The following is a 24,787-nucleotide window of genomic DNA, read 5'->3' on the forward strand; positions in this document are numbered from 1 at the left end:
ATTCAAATTAGTGTATCTAGACCTAAAAACTCATTTGAATTAGCGTTTTGCTAATTCGAAATAGCATGTCCACATTGAGTGGACCCTGAACCGAAGTTAAGGCTAGCCGGAACCAGTGCCAGCAGGGTATCAGGTTAGGACTTAGAGTGAGGAGCTGCTGCCTCAGGCTAGCCGAGGGCTGTGCTTAAAGGGATCCAACCTCCACCCCGGACAGACAGTTCTCAGGGTTCCCAGCTTGCTTGTCTAACTCGATGAGGGACAGCAAAGCAGTCCTGTTTTGGAGTGCCCTGAGTGCCCTCACTTGGCACATCACAGCACTCGGCCATCAGCCCAGCTGAACTTGCCGCAGGCTGCCATCCGGGGAGGTCAGTCGGGGGGCTGTCAGGATCCAGGAGGCCCTGCAGAAGAGCTTCCACCCCGAGGAGCCCGCAGAACCATCCCAGTCCTCCCCATTGGGGGCTCGTGCCCCATTCTTCCCTCACCTCCTTCCACTTACCCGTCCCTAGCCCCCCTTCCTGAGGTAAAAAATAAAGGACACGTGTGTTCAAAATTAGAAACTCTCTTTATTTAACAAAACTGGGGGGGGTGATTAACTTCTGGGGAGACTGGGAAAAGGACGTGGGAGAGGGGAAGAGAGAGGGTGGAAGAGGGGAGGGAGAAACCTGGGAGGAGGGAGCTGGAAAGGGGAAGCCAGGGGAAGAAGGAGGAGGGGAAGTATAAAACTATGGTAAGCCATATCTTAAGTGCTGTGTACAGATGTGGTCTCCTCACCTCAAAAAAGATATTTTGGCCTTGGAAAGGGTTCAGAAAAGGGCAACTAAAATGATGAGGGGTTTGGAACAGGTCCTATATGAAGAGAGGCTAAAGCGACTGGGACTTTTCAGCATAGAAAAGAGGAAACTGAGGGGGGATATGATAGAGGTCTATAAAAGCATGAGTGGTGTGGAGAGGGTGAATAAAGAAAATTTCTTAATTAGTTCCCATAATAGAAGGACTAGAGGACACCAAATGAAATGAATGGATAGCAGGTTTAAAACTAATAAGCGAAAGTTCTTCTTCACACAGCACATAGTTAACCTGTGGAACTCCTTGCCACAGGAGGCTGTGAAGGCTAGAACTATAACAGAGTTTAAAGAGAAGTTAGATAAATTCATGGAGGTTGGGTCCATGGAGTGCTATTAGCCAGGGGGTAGGAACGGTGTCCCTGGCCTCTGTTTGTGGAAGGCTGGAGATGGATGGCACGAGACAAATCGCTTGGTCATTGTCTTCAGTCCATCCCCTCCGGGGTACCTGGTGTCGGCCGCTGTTGGCAGACAGGCTACTGGGCTAGATGGACCTTTGGTCTGACCCAGTACGGCCATTCTTATGTTCTTATGTTCTAGGCTCAGGGCTCAGGGTCGGGGGTCTCACTGGACCAACTTGATTTTCATGCAAACATGCTCCTGGGTTCGCGTGTGGCCTTTGGTGGCCAGGCTCGCAGCTATCCTGCCCTAGACGGCCGCATTCCTGTGCCTAGTGCGGAGATCATTGACATTGGAGGCCTCCCCCCAAACCTGGATGAGGTCCACAATCTCTGCACTAGACCAGGCAAACATCCACCGCTTGCGGCCCCGGGCAGGCTCCTGGGAGCCGCCAGCCTGGTCCTGGGAAGAGGCGGAGGGCTGGGTGGCAGCGGGTGGCTGGCTCGTGCTGTGCCAGGTGAAGGGTCTGCTGGCTGGGTGCTGGCAGGCTTGCAACTGGCACGAGCACCATTGCCAGACCGGGCCCCCTTAAAGGCTTCAGGGATGGGACGGGGGCAGAAGAGTTTCCCTGGTTGTGCCCAAAGTGGCCACCAGGGCAAGCTGGGAAGGGCTAGCCTCCAACTAGTTCGAATTAAGTGGCTACACAGCCCTTAATTCGAACTATTTAATTTGAACTAGGCGTTAGTCCTCGTAGAATGAGATTTACCTAGTTCAAATTAAGCGCTCCACTAGTTCGAATTAAATTTGAACGAGCGGTTTGCATGTATAGACGCTATGAAAGTTAATTCAAACTAACTGCTGTTAGTTCGAATTAACTTTGTAGTGTAGACATACCCTAAGGTACTACAGGACTCCTTGTCGCTTTTGCAGATCCAGACTAACACGGCTACCCCTCTGATACTTGACCTTTTGCTAGTGATTTCAGAGGAGAGCAGGACCTTGGAAAATGGTGAGAGGCATATTTATGACAACTGTAAAATTCATAGAACGAGGGGCCCAGTTCTTCAGACGTGTGTGTACATATCACATGAGTACATATCACTGAATTACTCAGATACAAAAATGTTTGCAGAACCAGTACTACAGATTGGAGGGATGGGCAGGAGAATGTCCTCCTACCTAAATGTATCTCCAACATTGTGATATAATTTTGAATAGCACATGTCTGGATTTACGCTCATTAAGATAGCAAGAGCTATGTGAATAGCATAGTTCCAGCTACAATATATGGCACACGTAATCAGATTAATAAATTCCATGCCCAAAATGGCCCATCCTAATCATCTAGCTGGACTGCCCGTATTATCAAGCAATAGAACTTCTTCAAAATAATTCCTAGAGCTGATCTTTTTCAAAAACACCCAATCTTCACTGAAAAATTGTCTATGATGGAGAATCCACCATGACCCTTGGTAAATTGTTACAGTGGTTAATTAATCTGTTAAAAATTTACACCTTATTTCCAGTCAGACGTTCAACTAGCTTCAACTGCCAGTCTAGCTTCAACTGCCAATCATGGCTCATGCTATCCCTTGCTCTGCTAGACTGAAGAGCCCATTATTAAATATTTAATCCCCATGTAGGTACTTATAGACTGTAACCAAGTAATACATTAATCGTCTTCCTTGTTAAGATACATAGATTGAGCTTCATGAGCCCTAGATGGATAATGACAGTAGGAATGTAAAGGGATAACCTCAGAGGGGTAGCTGTGTTAGTCTGTAACTTTAAAAAAACGATAGTCCTGTAGCACCTTTTATATATCTATCATGAGCTTTCGTGAGCAAAACCCACTTCCTTAGACAAGTAGCCCCCTGTGCCTAGCTGGGCCCCTCCCCCCCCCATCGTGCTGCAGGCAGGGTCTATGCCACGGTTAATTGGTTAAACATAGTGTTTAACCTAGGCCTGGGCAAAATACAGCCCGCAGGCTGAATCCAGCCTGCCAAGCCACTGGATCCAACCTGCGGACTCAGCAGGAAGCCCCAGGCAGGTTCCCCTGCTTGCCCCGCAGCTCCGCACACCACTCAGAAAAACGGCTGCAGGACTGTTTCTCTTTCAAAACTGTGATCCTGGAGGAGAGGGGGGAAGGCTTCGGGCGCTGCCCCCGCCCCCAGTACAGTCCCATTGGCCGGTTTCTGGCCAGAAACTGGCCAATGGGAGCTGCCTATTTGAATAACAGGCAGCACATGAAGCACCATACCCCCTTCCCCTCCGGCTCAGTTATTCACACAAGCACATGGCCCTGCAGCCTGTGAAGGCATGGGACAGGCAGGCAGGCAGGCAGGCTGGTTGGCTGGCTGAGAAATGTTTTAAGCTCCGCAAGCATTTAGCTCTGCAGGCAGGCATGCTGGGAGGGCTTCTGGCTGGTAAGTCTCCTGGCCAGAGCCTGTCTCTGGCACCCCAGTCCCTCCCTTTCCCAACCTTCTGCCCTCCCCCCCCACTCAACATACCCAAATCCTCTGCCCCCTCCTGCACCCATACTCCCTCCCATATCTGGCACTCCAATCCCCTGTCCCAGATCATAATCCCCTTCTACTCTAGGTCACAACCCAAACTCCAGCACCCCAGACTCCTGCCCTAAGTCATAACTGCCTCCTCCACCCAAATTCCCTCCCAGACTCCACTCTCTCTCCTGCACCCTAATCCCTTACTCCAAACTCCCTTCTGCACTCAACCTCCATCCCAGACCCGGCATCTTCTCCATTAATATCATGGAAGAGTGCAGCCCACAACCACTTTCCAAAATCTTGGAGTGGCCTCCCATCAAAAATTATTGCCCACCCCTGGATTAATCGGTTAACTTTTTAAACAGCAGTTTGCATCTCTAAATGACACTTACCCCCTTTGTAAAAGAGTAAGGTCTTTGGCTGGCGGATAATGTGATCTTATCTATTTATATTGTTCCTTGACATTTTTCTGATAAATTTTTAAATAAAACACACCGTTTCACTAAAAAATGATGCATTATATGAAAACAATATTTTTGACTAAATGATTCACATTTTCTTCAAGCTACTAACTTCCACCTCAATTGTATTTTTCTTTCACTACCCAAATCCCCAGCATTTGGGGAGTTAAATCAGAATGTTCTATTTCTGGTTACTTGGCGCTTGGGTTGTGTGTTTTCCTTCCTTGGCTGTTGCAGGTTCATCGGCTTTTTCACATTATATGTGTATCAGTCATCTGACTGATTTCACTCTAGCAGATTTACCTGGCATCTGTAATTTAGCAATTCCATCAAATATATTTTGTTTCTTCATCCCTACAAATGCTTATCATTTGCTATGTTTTCACAAAAAAGGGCTATAGTCTATTTGGTTTCTAATAATATTGTCTTCTTGTTTTCAAATCTTAAGCATTGATTTGGGTGTGCCAAAATAGAGCACTACTTTAAATTTCTCCATTTCATCTCTTTCCTATAAAGTTTATTGAGAACAGGATGTAACCAATTAGCCAATTAACTGGTAAGAATCACTCTTATCAGCTGATGCTTACCGGTGCCCCTGGGTCCCAGTTAAGTGGTTAACCAGTTAAACATAACACTTAACTGTTTAACCCAGATTTTACATCCCTAATTAAGAAGCAATCCTACTGCAGCCTCATGCTATGTTTCTGGCTCATCTTGGTTCACTCTCTTTCAGCATTGGCTCAGTTTTGAGGACGGTTCTTGATTTGGTGCTTTTGGTCTCGTTTCTGGCACCACCAAATCCTCAGGCTGCTTTAAGCCATGCTAAAAAGAAGCTGCATGCCGAATGCGGTGGTCCGAACTCTCGCTGTTTAAGAAGGATTTCCTGAATAAACGGGCAAACTCTTGAAAGCAGATAAACAAGGAGGAAGCCTGTGGCACCTTGTAGACTAACCGATTTATTTGGTTCAGAGGGGTAGCCGTATTAGTCTTAAAAAACAAGGAATGAACTGGTAGCACCCCAGACCACTTGTTTCTTAAGTTTATTCTGTACAGATTAACTCAGCTACCCCCGAAGCATCACAGGTGTGTTAGTCTTTGGTGCTACTAGTCTATGTAAGTTAAGTTTAAACGTGTCGATGGAATCATGAGCTTTCCTGGGCACAACCCACTTCTGGGGCACAAGCTGTGGGGGGGGGGGTGGGAACCCCACAGGGGCTCAGACCCTTTTGTTGCAATTTTATGTGTGTCTGGGCTTGTGGCAAGGGCTTTCCATGTCACGTGTGGGGAGCCACGTCCTGCTGGCCCCAGCCTGGGACTCTCTGGCCTCCTGCCTGGCCCTGCAGAGCCCCGCCCCTCCCAGCAGCACTTCCCCCCGCGTTCCACTAGGGGCCGCTGCGGCGCCCGCTCGCACCGGCACCAACGGCAGGAGGCGGGAAGGCGTCACGTGAGCCATCCTCGCGGCGGGAAATCTGGGCCCGCCTCTCGGGCCAAGGGGGCGGGGCCCGTGAGCGCCTTTTGTCGGGAAGGGGCGGGGCCTGCCGGCGTTGACCTTCCTGTGCGGGAGGGCGGAGGCGCGCTTCCGCTTCCGCGTGCCAGCCTGGGTCGCGCTGCTGCTGCCGGGCCGGCTCCCTCCCTGCTGCCCTCTGTGTGCGCCGAGCGCCTCCCCCCCGCAGGTAGGGCGGTTGCTGGGCCCGCGCCGAGCGCGCCTTGGGGGGGCTTCCGCCGGGAGAGGCCTGGAGCCGCCCAGCGGGCTGAGGGCCTGGGGGGGGGTAAGTGGCGACCCCGGGGCTGGTCCTCCCCCGTCCTAGCGGCGGCCTCTGTGAGGGGCTGAGGCTGGGGTGGCGCCTCGGGGTCCCTCCGGCGGGTCGTGCCCGGGAGGCGGGATCCGGCGCCGCAGTGACGTGGGCCCGGGTCGGTAACGCAGCGGGTGGCCCCGCAGGGGTGGACTCGCGTCACGCCCTCCCTGGGCGCCTCTCGCCGCGGGGCCGGGCCCGGCCTCTTCCCCGGGGCCGTTTGTCCCACTCACGCGGCTGTTTAAAAAAAAAAAAAAAAAAAAAAGAAGCAGGTGCCCGCGCGCGCGGCCATCGTGTCCCGCAGCCCCACGCCCGCTGCTCGTCGTGGGGCCCGGGCGCGCGGCTGTGGGCCCCTCTCCCGCAACACGGCACAAAGGGATTCGGCGAGTGCGGCAGCGCCGCTGCATGACCTCAGGGGCCACTTCGGGAGGGAGCCCGTGGATCTGTTGCCTAGTAGCCGCTCCTAAAAATAGCATTGCTCCTAGTCGGTGCTGGGGTCTGACACGTGAAAAGCAAATAGGCCCCGTCCCAAATGTGTTGCGCTGGGGATGGAGTAATAGCACCACAATCCGGAGGTTTTTGTCCGGGGAAAAAGAGCATTTTGGCCTTTGCACTCAAAATGTTCGTTTAAATGTGTGTTAAATTGGGCGCAAGGACACCTTGAAGAAAGCCTTTGGCAAGTCTGTTTCCTTCCAAAGGACAGGACTAGGTAGCACTTTAAAGACTAACAAGATAGTTTATTAAATGATGAGCTTTTGTGGGCCAGGCTCATTCCTCAGCTCAAATAGATCTGAGGAAGTGGGTCTGGCCCACCAAAGCTCATCATCTAATTAAACCATCTTGTTAGTCTTTAAAGTGCTACATAGTCTGGTGTAGCTGAAACAATACAGGACTAACACAGCTACATTTCTATCACTGTTTCCTTCCAGTGTGACTTTAGTGCTGATCCCGTGAGAGGTAATACTTTTATAACCTGTTTGACTTCGTATACCCTGACGTTCTGATTTTAGAATAAACACTGCATGATATTATCTACACATGAAATAGTCTGAAGTATGAATTAACCAGTTACATTTGTCAGTGAGGGTTCTTCATCATAGATGAGTGGGTTTTGCTGGGTTTGGGCCTGGCACTGCATCATTTCTATCAGTGATCTGGATGTGTCACTGGTAAAATTTGCAGATTGATAGAGTGGTAAATAATGAAGATAGAGAACGCCTACAATGTGATTTGTGTCACTTGGCAGCTTGGGCTTGTTAAAAAAAAAAAAAAAAAAAAAAAGGATTTCAGTAGAACTCTGCATATAGATGCATATGTAGGAATGTAGGCCATACTTATAGAATGGGGGGAAGGGGAGGAACTGAAGTATGGAAACCAGTGACTTCAAAAAGGATTAAGGGGTCACAGTGGACAAGCACTTGTGTATGAGCTCCCAGTGCAGTGGTGTGGCAAAAAGGGCTAATCCTTCCATGTATAAATAAAGGGATAGTGAGATGGCGTATGGAGGTTATTTCTGTATACACTGTTATCTTCCATGTGTTAATCCCATCATATGGGGCTGGTACTTAAAATCTTCCTCCAGATCTCTGATACCATAATCCTCTGTCACACCACATGCTAACATGTCTGTTTATGATGCCCCACCATTTCTTTTTGGCCTGGTCTCTTTTCCTTCACTCTTTATCTGTTGGACTTTTAACCATAGAGTTATCATTACTGTGCTTTACGTTGCTAAAAACCATCTAAGCCTGTATCTCCATCTTTTTATTTATGGGTGTGTTAAGTTTGTCTAATGCACATGTTCCTTACATGGTCTTTTTTGTTTACACTAAGAACATAAGAACGGCCGTACTGGGTCAGACCAAAGGTCCATCTAGCCCAGTATCCTGTCTACCGACAGTGGCCAATACCAGGTGCCCCAGAGAGGGTGGACCAAAGACAATGATCAAGCGATTTGTCTCCTGCCATCCCTCTCCAGCCTCTGACAAACAGAGGCCAAGGACACCATTTTATCCCCTGGCTAACAGCCTTTTATGGACCTAACCTTCATGAATTTATCCAGCTTCTCTTTAAACTCTATTATAGTCCTAGCCTTCACAGCCTCTTCTGGCAAGGAGTTCCACAGGTTGACTACGCGCTGTGTGACGAAGAACTTTCTTTTATTAGTTTTAAACCTGCTACCCATGAATTTCATTTGGTGTCCTCTAGTTCTTCTGTTATGGGAACTAATAAATAACTTTTCTTTATCAGCCCTCTCCACACCACTCATGATTTTATAGACCTCTATCATATCCCCCCTCAGTCTCCTCTTTTCTAAACTGAAAAGTCCCAGTCGCTTTAACCTCTCCTCATATGGGACCCGTTCCAAACCCCTAATCATTTTAGTTGCTCTTTTCTGAACCCTTTCCAAGGGCAAAATACCTTTTTTGAGGTGAGGAGACCACATCTGTACACAGTATTCAAGATGTGGGCGTACCATAGTTTTATACAGGGGCAGTAAGATATTCTGGGTCTTATTTTCTATCCCTTTCCTAATAATTCCTAGCATCCTATTTGCCTTTTTGACCGCTGCTGCACTCTGTGTGGAAGTTTTCAGAGAACTGTCCACGATAACTCCAAGATCTTTTTCCTGTTCATTCACTATTCATTCATCTCAACATTTGCTTTTCTGTGGGACATGTTCCCCTTTGTTGCCTATCACTCAGGTCTTGCCTACACTAGAAAATTAGGTTGGTATAGCAATGTCAATCAAATCTGGAAAAAAACCACACCTTTGAGTGGTGGTGGTAAGATGACTTAAGTCTTTGTGTACAGACCATTAGGTTGATGGAGGAATTCTTCCATTGACCTAGCCACCGCCTCTCAGGAGGTGGATTATCTATGTTGTCAGGAGAACCATTCTTGTTAGCGAAGGGTGTTATCTATGCTGTTACACTTTAAGTATAGATGAGCCCTCGATGCCATACACTAAAACAGTGGTCCATTCAGTTTTATAGATTTTTCTCTTTAAATCTTATTGATAACTTCTTGTCAAATGCTACACCACTTTCCTCTTTCTGAGACAAGCATTAATTATCCTAACTCTAATTTCCTGTTTCTCCAATTTCCCTGATTCCCAAACCCATATATTAGAAACTTAGCACTTTTGGAAGTGTCTGCCCATCTAGTTTCAGGAATAATTTTTCAGTGTTCAGTTAATTGAAGTCACATACATACTGTCTGTCCTCTGTCTGTTCTGAGCCCATCTCTCTCCAATACATGGCTGAGTTTATCAGGAGCCTCGTCTAGCTTTTCTGCAAACAACTTGCACTAAAGTTCTATGTTGCTTGTGATTTAGCCAGGATGAGCACAGAGATGGGACTTGGTAGTATAACCCAGTGTACATTTCTGGTATCCCTATCTTAAAAGTATGTTGGAAAAATAAGAACAAGCAGGAAAGAACTACAAAACATTTTCAGGGCTGGAGAAAATGCCATACAGTGAGACTTAAACAGTTTTATCTGTTTAGATGATTGAAAAGAACATTAAAACGTTACTTGACATGAGTGTAAATTCCTTTAAGGGGAGAAAACATCAGGAACTACAGTGCTCTTTAACCTAGTGAAGAAAAGCCTAATAAGAACCAATGGCTAGATGCTGAAGCCAGAAATGCCAAGAGGAAGTGAGGGATTCTCTAACTCATGATTGTTTTTAAATCAAGTATGGGTGTGTTTTTAAATCAAGTATGGGTGTATCTCTAGAGCACCGGTTCTCAAACTTTTTGAGCTCCGGAGCCCTTTACATGCGTAAAAATTTATGCAGAGCCCTAGCGGTCCACTGATTGTATGTGTTGTATGTAGCGATGTTTCCAGTTTGTCAACCTCACGGAGCCCCTGGAGATGTCTTGTGGAGCCCCTGGGACTCTGCGGAGCACAGTTTGAGAAACACTGCTCTAGAGAATATGCTTATGCCATATCCGAATTACTAGGCTTAGTACTGGGGTAACAGTGAAAATGAATGGCTTGTGATGGACCCTTCTGTCCTTAAACCCTATGAATCTGAGAATAGAAGCTATGTAATTCTAAGAGAAAATGAAAGAATTAAAAATGTGGTGAGGCAACAAACAGGAATCCCAGCAGGAGGAAAGAATGGGGTAGAAATCTGAAAAGACGTTTTAAAAAATTGTCATGCCCATATAGTCGTCTTGTATGGGAGACACTTACTTTGATTTTTAAGATGAAGTAAACTTGATTTTTGAGGTATAAATGATACCAAGGGGCATGTGTGTTCATGGCTTGCCCTGCCATTTGCTATGCCTGTCCTGGAAGTAGTTGGCAGTTACAATTTAAAAATCCTACTATCTGCAACGAAGTCCTTTTTCCTGTCCAAGACTAGGTGGGGAGACACAGAATAGATATCAAATCTCAGTAGCTAGTTAATGACCTAATTACTAGGGCATTTCCTCCATGTGTACAAGTTAAATTTATAGTGAAGAATAATTGTCCAGGTGAAACTGAATGATATATTTAGGCATCAGGAATGGAAAAAGTGACAGAGGTTCTTATAAAGCATGAAGTATAGGAAAATAATGGCTAATAGATCACTGGCACTTCATATTAGTTTTAGCCAGGTAGTACTGGATAGGGAGAGAGCAGCAGGAGGGTTGAACATGATTGGAGTAAAGTTCATAATTCCAAAAAGTCCATGTAAATGTCACTTGTGACTTCACAAGTCTAGTTGTTGGGTTTGCTGTGGAAGAGGGGCTGATAGGTGAAACTGGAGGCTGCTGGAATCTGGTGCCTCATATCATAACTGGATGGGAGCAGTAGGAGCATCTAGCAGGCTCTGTGCTTAGCCTGGATGCTGGTGTAACAGAGTTGTGGTAACTATGCTCAGGTTCAGATTCTTTCCACAGGCCATTCTGGCAGCTCCATCTCTAGAGCCCTGCAAATCCGTGGATATCCACAGGTATGAGTGTGGATAGCTGTGGCTTGTTTTTTGCAGATACAGATGCGGATAAAAATTTTGTATACATGCTGATTTCTATCCATCTCCCTTCACCTGATTCACTGAGTCTTGACTAAGGATGTTAAGTATCAAGTAAATGACTAATCAAGTACATGATTAGTCAGTAAGGGGCCGCTGTGGCTATGCAGTTTAAATGCAGTAGGAGCCGGGTGTGCAGCAGCCCGGCTCCGACTGCATTTAAACTGCAGAGCCACAGTGGGAGTAGGTCTGTGACCTGGTGCAAGCTGCCTGACTTTTACTACATTTAAAAGGCAGAGCTGCAGTGGTCTGGGCTTTTGACCAAAATAAGTGTCTCCCAAAGAAGACTGAACTATACAGGCATGCGAGTTTCTTACTTCTCTTTTCATATTTCTACCCCATTCTTTTCCTCCCTATTGGGATTTCTGCTTGCCTCACCTCTGCAGTGAGCTGCTGTGGTCTGGACCCAGTGCTGGGTCCTACACTGAGCCTCTGCCTTATAAACGTAATAAGAGCTGGGCCACTCTTACTACATTTAAAAGGCTGTGTCACTGCTGCCCTTCCCTCTGTACCGTGGAGATGGTGCTGGGGGAAACTGACTTTTAAGTTGGCTTCCCCTAGCTCCTGCTCCTCCCTCTCTCCCCCCCCTCCCCCCCCCCCCCGCCTTTGATATAGAAGCAGCAAGGGGGTAGAATTCAAGTAGTCGACTTGACTACCTGATAAGCCTTGACTGTTCGTCTGCTCTTTTACATCCCTAGTCTTGAGCGTATGTGGAGATAAAGGCTGCTGAGATTTGGTGTCTCAAAGCTGCTGGATCTGTTGGAGCAGGGCATGGAACTAACATGGAAGGTGTTTCCAGAGATAGGGGCCTTTTGCCTTTCTCCAAAGGGAGGGAAGTGTGACTTAGGTTTTATTTCTTATAGTTCTGTAATTATCCCAACTCCCTGTCAAGCCCTTAAACCAGAATAACTCCTTATCCCCCAAAAGAAGCATTTTAAATAGAATAGTTCATCTTCCAAATTCTTGTGCAAAATTCATGTCAGTTAAATGAATTGTCTTCATTTTTGTTCTCTTAAGTGATAGCAGAGGTATAATGTTTTCCTAGGAAATGCATAGCAACGTAGCTGGTTTCAACAGGAAAATGAGATTCCATTTACTGTAAACCACTCCCTTTTCATAAAATGAAGTCAGCATCTCATTTGCTGCAAATCCATGTAATTTTGAGCCCATGGCTAGCAGTACCGGGTAACTTTAAAGTGGAATTATTGAATGTTGCTAAACAAAAGTACGTTCCACGATTGAATCGAGCTAGCTGTAGAGAGCCTAGCTGGGTGAGGTAATATCTTTTATTGAACCAACTTCTGTTGGTGAGAGACCAGCTCTTGAACCATAGCTTTTTCAGGCCTCAAAGGTACTCAGAGGATCACCACTAAATGCAAGGTGGAAAAGACTGTTTAACATAGCTAGCATGTATTCTAAAGGACCATTCAAGGAAGAGTGGTCTCTTACCAGCAGAAGATGGTGCAATAAAAATATTATCTCATCCACTAGTCTCACTAGTATCCTGGAACCAACATGGCTATAACTCCACTGCATCTAGCTAGTTATAAGCATCTATGAAGAGTATGAAGGAAAAAACACTTTAAATGAGGCACTCTCAAATTGATCTGGCTTAATTGAAACATAAGAATGGTCATACTGGGTCCATTGCCAAAGTAAAAATTGTTGTTAAAACCTCACATCAGGTTGTGTTCCTCTGTAATTTAAAGGAATAAAACAACTATGTATTGTTTTTAATGGTAACATTGTCTGTCACCACAGAAAAATATTCATTGACTATATTTGACTAATTTTACAGATGTTCAACTAACTTCTGAAATAGTTTTTGGTTAAATAGTGCAAAATAGTTGAATGTACAATTTGAAAAATACCAATGATATTTGATGAATACTGTTCAGCCAATTCTATTTATTTTGGTTTTGCTTTTGGTTATTTTTTTTCTCTTTCCAGATTCACTTCCCTTAGTCATTTCTATAATAAAACATGAGTTAGCATAAGAACATAAGAACGGCAGTACTGGGTCAGACCAAAGGTCCATCTAGCCCAGTATCCTGTCTACTGACAGTGGCCAGCACCGGGTGGACCGAAGACAATGATCAAGCGATTTGTCTCCTGCCGTCCCTCTCCTGCCTCTGACAGAGGCCAAGGACACCATTTTATCCCCTGGCTACTAGCCTTTTATGGACCTAATCTCCATGAAATTATCTAGCTTCTCTTTAAACTCTATTATAGTCCTAGCCTTCACAGCCTCCCCTGGCAAGGAGTTCCACAGGTTGACTACACGCTGTGTGAAGAACTTTCTTTTATTTGTTTTAAACCTGCTACCCATTAAGTTTGCAGATGATACCAAACTGGGTGGGGTTGCAACTTCTTTGGAGGATAGGGACATAATTCAAAATGACCTTAGCAAGTTAGATAAATGGTTAGAGGTAAACAAGATGAAGTTTAATAAAGAGAAATGCAAAGTGCTCCACTTTGGGACTGATTGTTCCTTTCTTACATACAAGATGGGAAGCGACTGTCTAGGAAGGAGCATGGCGGAAAGGGATCTAGGGGTCATAGTGGACCACAAGTTGAATATGAGTCAACAGTGTGATGCTGTTGCAAAAAAAGCAAATATGATTCTAGGTTGTATCAACAGGTGTGTTGTAAGCAAAACTCGTGAAGTCATTCTGCTGCTCTACTCTGCACTAGTTAGGCCTCAGCTGGAGTATTGTGTCCAGTTCTGGGTGCCACATTTCAAGAAAGATGTGGAGAAATTGGAAAGGGTACAGAGAAGAGCGACAAGAATGATTAAAGGTCTAGAGAACATGACCTATGAAGCCAGGCTTCATGAACTGGGCTTGTTTAGTTTGGAAAAAAGAAGATTAAGGGGGGACATGATGGCGGTTTTCAAATATCTAAAAGGGTGTCACAAGGAGGAAGGAGAAAATTTGTTCCTCTTGGCTTCTGAGGACAGGACAAGGAGTAATGGGCTTAAAGTGCAGCAAGGGAGGTTTAGATTGGACATTAGGAAAAAATTCCTAACTGTCAGGGTGGTCAAATATTGGAATAAATTGCCAAGGGAGGTGGTGGAATCTCCCTCTCTGGAGATATTTAAGAACAGGTTAGATAGACATCTGTCAGGGATGGTGTAGACGGAGCTTGGTCCTGCCTTGAGGGCGAGGGGCTGGACTCGATGACCTCTCGAGGTCCCTTCCAGTCCTATGATTCTATGAATTTCATTTGGTGTCCTCTAGTTCTTCTATTTAGGGAACTAATAAATAACTTTTCTTTATCGGCCCTCTCCACATGGAGGTCTTATTTCTTTTCTTCCTTTAGGTTTTATATTGTAATTTCTCCCACAAATCTCTACTTCTCTTCAGGTCAAAATAGATAAGAAAATGCTCTTCTAGCCTCTCCAGTTCACTCCTTCCCACTTCATACCTATCTTTGCACCATAGGGTTTAAAGGTTAATTGGAGATCTACTAGCCAGAAGATTAAATCTACTAGCCAGAGATTGATACAAAGGTCAGGTTTACACTACAGACTCTTGCACCTCCACTACTTTACTCCTCCCTTAGCCTTTTGGCCACAGTGATAAAGTGGCAACTGCTAAGCGTTCTGTCCCTTGAGATTTCTGGTGGCCACACGGTATCTCCATTACTTTGCACCTCCTTTGTTTGTGAGCATCCTCCATTAGGAGCTCAAGGGCCAGCCTTTGCAGTCCTTCAATTTGCCCAAGCAGCGGACTGTAACTGTTTTGATTCATCTCACTTTTGCCCATGCTGTTCCAAATAGCAGCAGTAAAAACAGACAAGGTGGCTCGGTGTTCACCCTTCTGCAGCTTGAGAGAGTTCTGAGCAGCTGTATACAATGGAATGGTTTGTCTTTAGACACAAAGACAGCATCAGTTTGTTCATATTTTGAAGGTTGTCTTCACAAATGTAATGCTACTTAAAATGAGAGTTTAGATTCTGCAGAAACTGAGGGCACTTGCCTGTAGCAGCTTCCAACTTATCATGAGCACAGGGACTTTTTAAGCTCTGGTGATATGATCCAGTTACAGCATAGGTAGGTCCCATCTACCATGTTGTGACTGGGTCCCTGATATGCTGGAACTAACATAGACTGGGGTGGGCAATAATTTTTGATGGGGAGGCACTCCAATACTTTGATAAGTGGTCAAGGGCCACATTCTTGCATCATAATAATGGAGATGCAGGGTCTGGAAAGGAGGTTGGGTGCAGAAGGGAGCTTGGGTAGAGGATTGGGTTTCAGGAAGGGCTGTGGGGTTCAGGAGTGTGTTTGGGTGCAGGAAAGGATTCTGACCTGGAGGAGGGATGCAGGGCCTGGGAGGGGGTTGTGAAGTGGGGCAGGGCATTGGGGTGTAGAGTCTGGGAGGAGGTATGGGTGTAGGAGCACGGGTGCAGATAGGTTTTTGTTGTCATCTAGCACAGAGGGTTCAGGATCGAGGAGGGGAGCAAGGCGTTGTGGTGCCAAGTGCAGGTTCTGGCCAGGAGATGCTTTCTTAGATGGCTCCCAGCCAGCAGCCCAGCAAGACCCTCAGGCTGCCTGCTACACCTGTGTATACCACTCAGTGCAACGGGCGCTGTGTGTGTGTGTGTGTGTGTGTGTGTGTTGGGGGGCATGTGTTCTCTGCACACCATGTGCCCCTGATGTAGACAGAAGTCTTACTAACAAACTCTTCACACATGAAAGAACTGCCTTAGTTAGTCCTGGTAACAGATGGATATCTGTTCAGCTCTAAATCATAACAAAGCCATGGTTGGAGAAACACTGACCTATAGTAGAGTAGAACTGTTGTGTGCAGTGAACCCAAAGAAATAGGCAGGAATTAGCTTCCTTACAAGCTCTTGCTTGAAATACTTTGTTTCAACCAACTTTCTTTTATGTTTCAGAAAAATGTCTGGAGCTGATGACTTTTCGGTAAGTAAACAAATTTCTTTCTTAAATTGCTTAGTCAAGCAGCTTGATTCCCTGTTCCAGACAGTTATTTAAGAAAAAATGGGGGGGTATTTTTCTTGGTCCTGTAGTGAGTAGGGTAGTCCACAGAGCTAAATATACTAAACTGTGAGATGGTCTCCTTGTCAGGGTTGAGTTCATTACAATCTAATTCTAACATGCTGCCCTCAAGGTACCTATGTGGAAGATGCTTAAAGACCCTTCTCTCTGACTTTGCACGGAAACGTTTGCTTATTGCCATATATGGTAGCTCTCCTTTTGTTTTGTATTCTGACATGCTGTAGCTATAAAACCTCTTGACTTCTATTCTGAAGAGAAGCAAGGTGAAATTAAGCACCACCGTGCAAGAGCTAATGTAGCTTTACCTAACGTTGTTGTATACGGTTAGTAATGAATTGCTATGCACAGTGAGTGATTTCAATATTAGGCCGTTTGCAGTCTCATTGGTGCTTTATTTTCTAGTTGGCAGATGCTTTACCGGATCATTCACCTGCTAAAACCTCCAATGTGAGCAATGCAAAAGCTGGTCAACAACCTAGTCAACAACCACAAGGCTGGCCAGCTTCCAATCCTTGGAACAGCCCAAGTGCTCCACCGACAGGCCCATCTGGATTGCCACCAAATACATCCGCTTCCAGCGTGCCATTTGGACCGCCCCCGACAGGAATGTATCCTTCAATGCCCCCTGGACCGCCTGCTCCATTTCCACCTCCTCCTACTGGACCCTCTTGCCCTCCTCCCAGTGGTCCATATCCACCCCCATCTGTGCCAGGTCCTGTCCCACCTGGGCAATATCCTCCACCAAATATGCCCTTTCCAGAGCTTCCAAGACCATATGGTGGTCCAACAGAGCCAGCTGCACCTCCTGCTCCTGTTGGGCCATGGGGATCCATGCCCTCTGGAGCATGGGGATCAACAATGGGAGGGCAGTATCATGCACCTAGTATGCCATATCCACCCCCAGGGCCATATGCCACTCCTACCCAGACGCCAGGGGCTGCACCTACAGTGCCATGGGGTACTGTCCCACCTGGAACATGGGGACCTTCACCACCAGGTCCATTTCCACCACCCACAGGATCATATCCAGCTCCAGGACTATATCCTACACCCCCTAATCCTTTTCAAGTGCCATCTGGTCCTGCTGGTGCTCCATCAATGCCTGGTGGTCACCATGTGAGTATTTAAATTGAGCTTTGTTGAACGGTTCCAAAATTCATCACACATAAGTACTCATGTTGGGCAGTGGAAGCGCCACTTAATCAAATTGTATGGACTGTTAGGACTGCTATGTAACTTTTCCAGGCACTGGTTTAATAGGAATTTTGTAGTCATGGGGAGTTAAAAGTATTGACATACTCTGATTTGAAATGCTATGAAACCTGAGAGATATGATAGTTGTCTTTAGGGTTGTATTTTTATGGGCCTTCCAGAAATACTTCCATGTTAAGCATAGTTTTGATTTGCTTTCTAAACATGAGCATGCAGCTATATTGCCTTGCTCAAACAAGAGAATGAAATAATTATTTCTAGACAGACTAGACTCTAAGGCTATGCCTACATGAGCACTCTTGTGGGTAAAACTTATGTCACTCGGGTGGAGGAGGGGACACCTCCCACAATAAGTTTCACTGACAGTGCTGAATACACCAGTGCTTCTATGTCCACTGAAGATGCTACTGCTGCTCATTGGGAGTGGTTTAATTATGCCAAATGGAGAGCTCTTTCCCATTGGTATAGAGTGGCTACATGGGAGACATTATAGTGGCAAAGCAACATGGGTACAGCTTTGCTGCTGTAAGGTTTCTAGGGTAGATATAGTCTTAGAATGTAGAACTACCAGCTTAAAAAAAAAAACCCTATTAACAGCTGACTTGTACACTTAAATTTGTCCTTGCCTTTAGTTGAGACATTTGCTTAGTGCTGATTTGACGATGTATTGTCTTGCTTAAAGCTATACATTGACTTTGAATTTTATGTTTTAATTTTTTACAGCCTTACCGTTGAATTCATGCTGGGCAACAAAGTACTGTAGCTTTCCGCCTTCATCCACTATTTACAGAGATTTTTAAATTTTTTGTTTCAGTAACTTTTGGAGAATTGTGAAGCGCACTCGCCTCTTGTATGTACTTCTGAGGTATGAAAGAGCAATCTGCATAAATTTAACTTGCTCATATGCTGGCATCTTTTGTTTTATTAAAGTGAATTAGGATGAACAGACCAAGCCAAATCCTGTGTTTTTTACATAAGGCAGAGTTTCCTTTGGGGGAAAGAGAGAGTTGCCAAGTGAGTAAGGATTACAGGATCAGGCTTACTGAAAAGTTCAACATAAAGTGTCAGTGAATGCTTTAAGTTTTTTTTATCAGATTTGTGGTGGTCACTAAATGGATGGATAGTCATATTTTGTCTATTTTCAGGTTATTCCAGAATATTGGTAAAAACAATAGGCTTTTTTTGAGATTTCTTTGTGAAGTCTCAAGTATTTTTAAACATGCTACAGTAATTCAGCATACTAAAGAGAAATGAAGCATGTGAATTTGAAGGCATTCTCAGCATATATATAAATACACACACTCAAGCACAGTTTCTCTTGGATTCTGGGACTACAGCTGAGCAGTTAAAAGGCAGAAGTCTTAGTCTAACACGTTTGCACACCTGTCCACATTTGCGAGCAGGCATTTGTGTGCAAATCAAGTAGCTGGATGTGCAGTTCAATCAATTTAAATCCACAAATGTGAGGTTTGTACGTGAAAATGAGGGTATCATTTTGCCAGCCCAAAATTAATAGTAGTGACTGGAAGTTTTGCTTGTTCTCCCTTTAAAGATAAACTGCTTCCAACTGGGAGATAATCCTTTCTCTTAACTTGGGTTCTAGCCATCTGAAATTTGGCTTTGCTGCCAAGATGTATAAACTCAATTTGCATGTTTGAAAATTAAGCCTGAGTTCAAATTAATGTAGTCCAGTGGCTTTTGACATTCCCACATAGTCCTTTCATCTAGCTAGATCGTTAGAATACATCTCTCTTCAGCCATATTTTGGAAATGAGCTGGTTTTATGTCAGAGCTCCACTGAACATAGTAACTGGGTAGTCCCTTTGTTCATACCTAGGTGTATGTTGTACCTTACTGAATGACCTGCTCTTAGGTGGTTTTAATTGAATAACTAAGATTCTGCATTCTGTGTCTTTCATCTGGATGATCACTGTTGTCCATTTCATTCTGACAGAGAATCTTTAGGGAATTACCATGAAGATAGTTTTGCATTACCAAGACATTGTTCACTAAGACTTGGGCTCTTTTAAATTTATCATGGTACTTTGATTACCTAGACTCTTGGACCACGCAGAAGTTATTTGATCTCAGCTAGGGAAGTCTTATTTAGCCTCTGTTGGTGGAATTAAAAAACAGAATTAGTAATACATCAGCTCGTTAAGAAATCCCTTTGCATAGTGGAACTGTGAAATCAAGGTACCTTTCTCTTCCCTCCCTTCTTATGGACTCCTGCATGCTCAGAGTAGTGGACTTTTAAAAATAAACTTAGTGGCCCGATAGTGACGTTGGAAACAGGCTTAGCCTCCAGGAGCAGAATTGTACTGAATAGCACCACCTGTGAAGGAATGGTGGCCATTCCAGCATACTGACCTGAGGTCTGATAAATAGCCAAGGTAGGTATGTTTTTAAACTAGGTAGGCAATATTGGTTGATCACAAACTAAGACTTGTCCCTAATATTCAGCATAAATCATAGAATCTATGAACACTGGAAATCAGAACCAGAAGAAATATTTTTAAATAGGATCTTTCATAAATTTAATGCAGCATGCTATTCCTATAGAATGTACACTTCAAAAATTCACTGTTGAATGGGCTTAAATTTCTCCAAGACTCATGACTTTGTACACGTGACTAGCAAACCTGCTTTGACTGCATCTGCATTTGACATCTGCAGCCTTAGTCTGTACATTAAGCTATGTTTTCCTTAGCTCATTTAAATGAATTGATCCTATAGTTTCAACACCGTGGATTGAACATGTACTGGTCTAGGTCTGTTTGTAGGAGAAGGGCCAGATATAGCAAATACAAACTAGGTGTAGAAATGATTTTAAATTGGGATTATCAAAAGTAAATAAAATAGATGTCTGGGTTCTTCCCGGAATAGGCAGGATTTGTTATTGGAAAGGTTAGGCTAAAATTCAGATATATGGGACACTTTTAATGTATATTCATATTGCTTGAAGTCATGAAAACTGTTTCATATCCCCTTTGTTTTGTGAGCAAGGTTCCTTGCATAGCAGTGAAAGGGTTTTACCTGTTAATCTATTGTGTAAAAGCTCAAGTTGTCACTATGTACTGTGTAGTAACTTTATCACATGTATTGTCAAGTGTGAGCAACTTCTGGCCTGAAGCTTTTGCGATGGAATTTGTAAATTTCTATGCATCATTTAAGTTAAATTGCTGAGAAGTTTGTTTTGACTTGTGCTTTGAGATTGACATTCTGCATTTGTTTACAATATTAAATATAAGCAATCACACCTTAAAAGTATAGACTATCACCTGCTGCTGTATTTTCTTTAGATGAGACAAATATTGCTGTATGATAGTGAAAGGCTATAAAAACAGGATTTGATATTTTTTTGAAAATGCTGTCACTTTTGTATAAGATTAGACATTAAACGTATTTTCAAGACTGATGTTTTTCTGTCCTTCAGTTACTGCTTTTAGCTACTTTTGCTACGTTTCCGAGCACAAATTGATTGTGAATAGCTAAACCAGCACTTCCCTGAATGAAGAGAGTAAGGTAACGCTGAATATAAATTTGGAATTGTTTTGGCTTCTACAAAAGCTCTGTGACCCTTGGATTCAGGTTCTGTAGCAATCATGGATGTAACTAGGGATGTGAAAATGTAACTCTGTAACCACTAAAAATCTTAGCAGTTAGACGCGCTGCAGGCTCTGCAGTGTGAAGCTTAAATAAGCTTTATACTGCAGAGCCCGCAGTGAGGCCTTTCCAGAAGTGGGGTTGGCAATGGCTTCCCGCCCTGCAGCCAGTGAGCCAACGTGAAACCTGCAGCAGGGGAGGAAGGCCCCTACTGGTTAACCCGAACTGGTCAGTCTCACCCATTAAGGGTGAATCTTGCCAGTTAACCTTTTACATCCCTAGATGTAACACTGCAATACTGTCTGTAGCCATATTCACCTCTGAGGTGGAGCTTGTGTTTTAAACTGCCTTGCTAGCTAGTGGGAACTGGATGTCCTAGATATGAATGCTCACAATTCGATAGTGCTTTGGCGTTGTCTAAAATGGAGCCGGTATCATTTTATAAACCAAACACCTTTTCTCCTAGCCTAGATAAGGTCTGTACATGTGTTGTCCAGGGAGAACCATGTGCAGAGCTGACCAGTACCACTGATGACCTGAAAGGTCATGTGTCCACCCTTTGGCCAAAATAAACATTGAGGTAGAGAAAGCTTAGGAAGGAAAAATTATATCTTCTAGCTCACAAGCTAGCTGAAGCAGAGGTGATCTTTGTGTGTTCTATCATTGAAACCATGTACGCTCGCCTAATGCTGCTAGCACTGTAGTAGCTAAAGCCAGAGGGCAGTCTGACAGCATGCACCGCTCCTTTCCCAGCTGAGTGAATCCCCCCCAGTGATAGGCGCCTCTCCCTCACCTGTCTCAGGGTGGGATTTTGCAATTTTTCCACTACTTGGACCTGGGATCTGGATACTAGCTGTTTATCACTCTGAGGAGCCACCTGTGGTTCTTTCGGAAACCTACACGAAGGCTGTTTGTTAAGGAATTAATTTTAGCCAAAACAAATGTATGAGAGGGTTTTAAAACAGCTTCTCACCAATATGTAGTTACCCTATCCACCTTGTTACCCTACCCACCTTGTGCCTCCAAGGCGCACTCATATAAATCGTTTCACTACATGCCAAGTTAGAAAGGCTTTCCTCTTAATTTTATGGATATAGAATAGAACCAATTTGCCTTCTAGCAAGACCAGATCTTACAGTGTGAGGGACTCTGGTTCTTGTTGGCCAACACCAGTTTCAGGGATAATCAAGGAGAGTAGGAGGGAGCTTTTGAGACACTACGTGTGCTGGCATTTTCTTAATGATCCATTAGTGTAAGCTGTTAACTTGAAAAAGGGCCTCCTCCCTATCCCCCAGCCCCATGTCCTGGAACACAAGCACATAAACAGGTTTGGAGCTACAGGCCTTGTCTGCCCTGAAAAGGGTTTGCTGGTATAGGTATGCCAGTAGATGTAATCTGGCAGCCTTCCCAGTAATATAGCTCAAACCAGTTCTCCGAATGAAGAAAGCTGAACAGCTAAAATGACTAGTGTACATGCAGGTGCACCTGCATGTACACACAGGGCTGGCATGGCCCATGACAGTCAGGTATGTTTTCACTAAATGCTTTCTACCCAGAATGCTGTGATCAGCAGTGCCAAGATCTGGAAGTGTTTGTAGTTAACTCTAAACAAAATCTAATAGCCTGTATAGAATCCTCTTCATGTTCTCCCTTCATCAGGGTCTCTCTCCCATAACTGTGTAGAGGCCACATCTGAGGTTGTTGCAAATACATACCTCCCATATCTGATTTAAAAAGCACATGGGATTAGCTCCTGCTCTGAGGATTCCATAGTCAAAAGATGCAATATGACTCCTATTCCCCCTAAGATGCTTGGATGCACAACTGGTGTGAGGCTATTCAGTCTGTTTACATGGCTCATCAGATTGTAAGTCTTCCATAGGCTCATTTAAAGAAGTGGCAAGTTATTATTACTGTTTAGCAAGCCAGAACTCTGATCATATGACTTCGTGAGGCAGTGTTCGGAATATAGCGCATACAAATGGAAGCTATTACTTGTATTTTACTGAGCTGTTCATAAATGCGGAAGTATTCAAGCTGTGGGAATGGGACATGAGCTGCACATTTTGATCCAGGAGGGCATATTCCCTTTCTGGCCAGTCAGTTGCCAGTGTTTCTTTTTTAGTGAAACTCAGGCCAAGCGCATTGAGGTATGAGCACTGTAAATGGACCTAGATGCACAAAGAATAAATGCATGTAGCATTAATAGAAGAAAGAAGTTGGCTCATTGGAAATAGGCTGCTGTTGGAAGTGGGGTTTGTTAGCCATGATCCAGAAGAGGGAAAGAGAAAATACCAGCATAATTTTGTAATGCTGGTAGCCTCTTTGGCACAGAGATTGCTTTAAGCTTCTACCAATAGCTACTACTGCTTTACAGACACTAAGGCTGTGTCTACACTGGCCACTTATTCCGGAAAATCAGCCGCTTTTCCGGAATAACTTGCCAGCTGTCTACACTGGCCCCTTGAATTTCCGGAAAAGCACTGACGATCTACTGTAAGAAATCAGACGCTTTTCCGGAAATACTGTGCTGCTCCCGTTCGGGCAAAAGTCCTTTTTCCAGAAAACTGTTCCGGAAAAGGGCCAGTGTAGACAGCACAGTAGTGTTTTCCGCAAAAAAAAAAAAACCCCGATCGTGAAAATGACGATCGGGGCTTTTTTGTGGAAAAGCACGTCTAGATTGGCCACGGACACTTTTCTGGAAAAGCATCCTGCCAATGTAGATGTGCTTTTTCCAGAAATACTTATAACAGAAAACTGTTCCGTTTTAAGTATTTTTGGAAAAGGGTGCCAGTGTAGACGTAGCCTAAGTGTCATTTCTATGGCGCATCTTCATTTTACTTCTAGGAAAGCTGAGTGCAGATACCCAGGTAATCTGTGGTACAGATTGGGACAGCGGCCTGCCCTCATATTTAGGGATTAATACCAGGTGCCGGTGGATGGCAGCTTCTGTGCCTTAAGCAACCTTCCTCCCTTTATTATTTACTCACATTGTAGCTGTGTCCTGCATGATGTCTTGCTGGTTCTGCACAGGGCCGGTTTCAGCAACTGCTGACGCGGAACAGCTTTCCAGTTGAGTCTACAGTCAGTGAAATCTATCTCACTGTGTTCTAAATCTATACATTTTAGAAATGTCTGTCTGCCTGTGAGTCTTTGTTCGTTCAGAATTCCTAAATGGTAAGAGCGAGGACCACCAGATTTGGTAGGCAGCTTCCTCTTATCCTAACTTAAAGCGATGTCAAGGTTTGGTTGTGCCAGGAAAACAGGATGTGCCTGGAATGCAATTGTTTTCCGTTACACAGAAAGGGAGGGAGCTGATGGGAGGGACAGCTATACTGCAGAGTGACAGAAGGGTAGGTCAACAGCAAGACAATGATCAGCTGGGGCTTGCCATCTTCCTGGCCATCGGACCAGGTAAGTAATCCCCTCCCCTTCCTCGTACCTAAATACAGTGCTGCACAGGGTGGAGAGCCCCACCACCACCCCTTGCAGTCCCTTCCCTCTGGAGGAGATGCCAGGGGGTGAGCCACTCCAGGAGACTGAGGGGGAATTGAAAACTGCAGTCTAGACCTGATCCCCCTGTGAGTAAAGACCAGGGAGAGCAGGAATCACAGCTCCTCCCCTAAGGAACTGCTGGGGAGGGTGACCATGCTGGCCGGCCAGGGAAGCTAGGTGCATTTCCCCTCCCCCTCTCAGGAGCCATTAGCCTGGAGGACTGTGCAGTGCAGGCCCTTCCCCCCAGGAAGCTGGCAGCTGGGGCTAAACAGCTAAGGCCCCTGCGAGGAGACACTATGGAGGCAGGGCACTCCGGTAGGGTTGCCAGGTGTCCGGTTTTGAACCGGACAGTCCAGTATTTGACCTTTCTGTTCAGGAAACAAATTGAGAAAATGGAAGTGTTGGGTGTTTTCTAAATCAGATGTACTGTAGATTGTGATGTCATGTCAAGTGTGTCCAGTATTTTTGTTGAAACCATCTG

At 44.9% G+C, this 24,787-nt stretch overlaps 1 protein-coding gene across 1 annotated transcript; it reads left to right on the plus strand.

Moving 5' to 3' along the window:
- The first annotated feature begins 5,666 nt into the window (after positions 1 to 5,666).
- MAPK1IP1L (mitogen-activated protein kinase 1 interacting protein 1 like) lies at positions 5,667 to 20,623 on the plus strand. Its single transcript, XM_075926243.2, has 4 exons — positions 5,667 to 5,822; positions 15,870 to 15,897; positions 16,396 to 17,109; positions 17,929 to 20,623. Exons 2-4 carry the CDS (start codon positions 15,874 to 15,876, stop codon positions 17,938 to 17,940), a joined length of 750 nt encoding a protein of 249 aa, XP_075782358.1. The 5' UTR covers positions 5,667 to 5,822; positions 15,870 to 15,873; the 3' UTR covers positions 17,941 to 20,623.
- Positions 20,624 to 24,787: the final 4,164 nt, after the last annotated feature.

This window comes from Pelodiscus sinensis, chromosome 5, assembly GCF_052426305.1.
Source record: "Pelodiscus sinensis isolate ZL-2025 chromosome 5, ASM5242630v1, whole genome shotgun sequence".
Taxonomy (NCBI): domain Eukaryota; kingdom Metazoa; phylum Chordata; order Testudines; family Trionychidae; genus Pelodiscus; species Pelodiscus sinensis.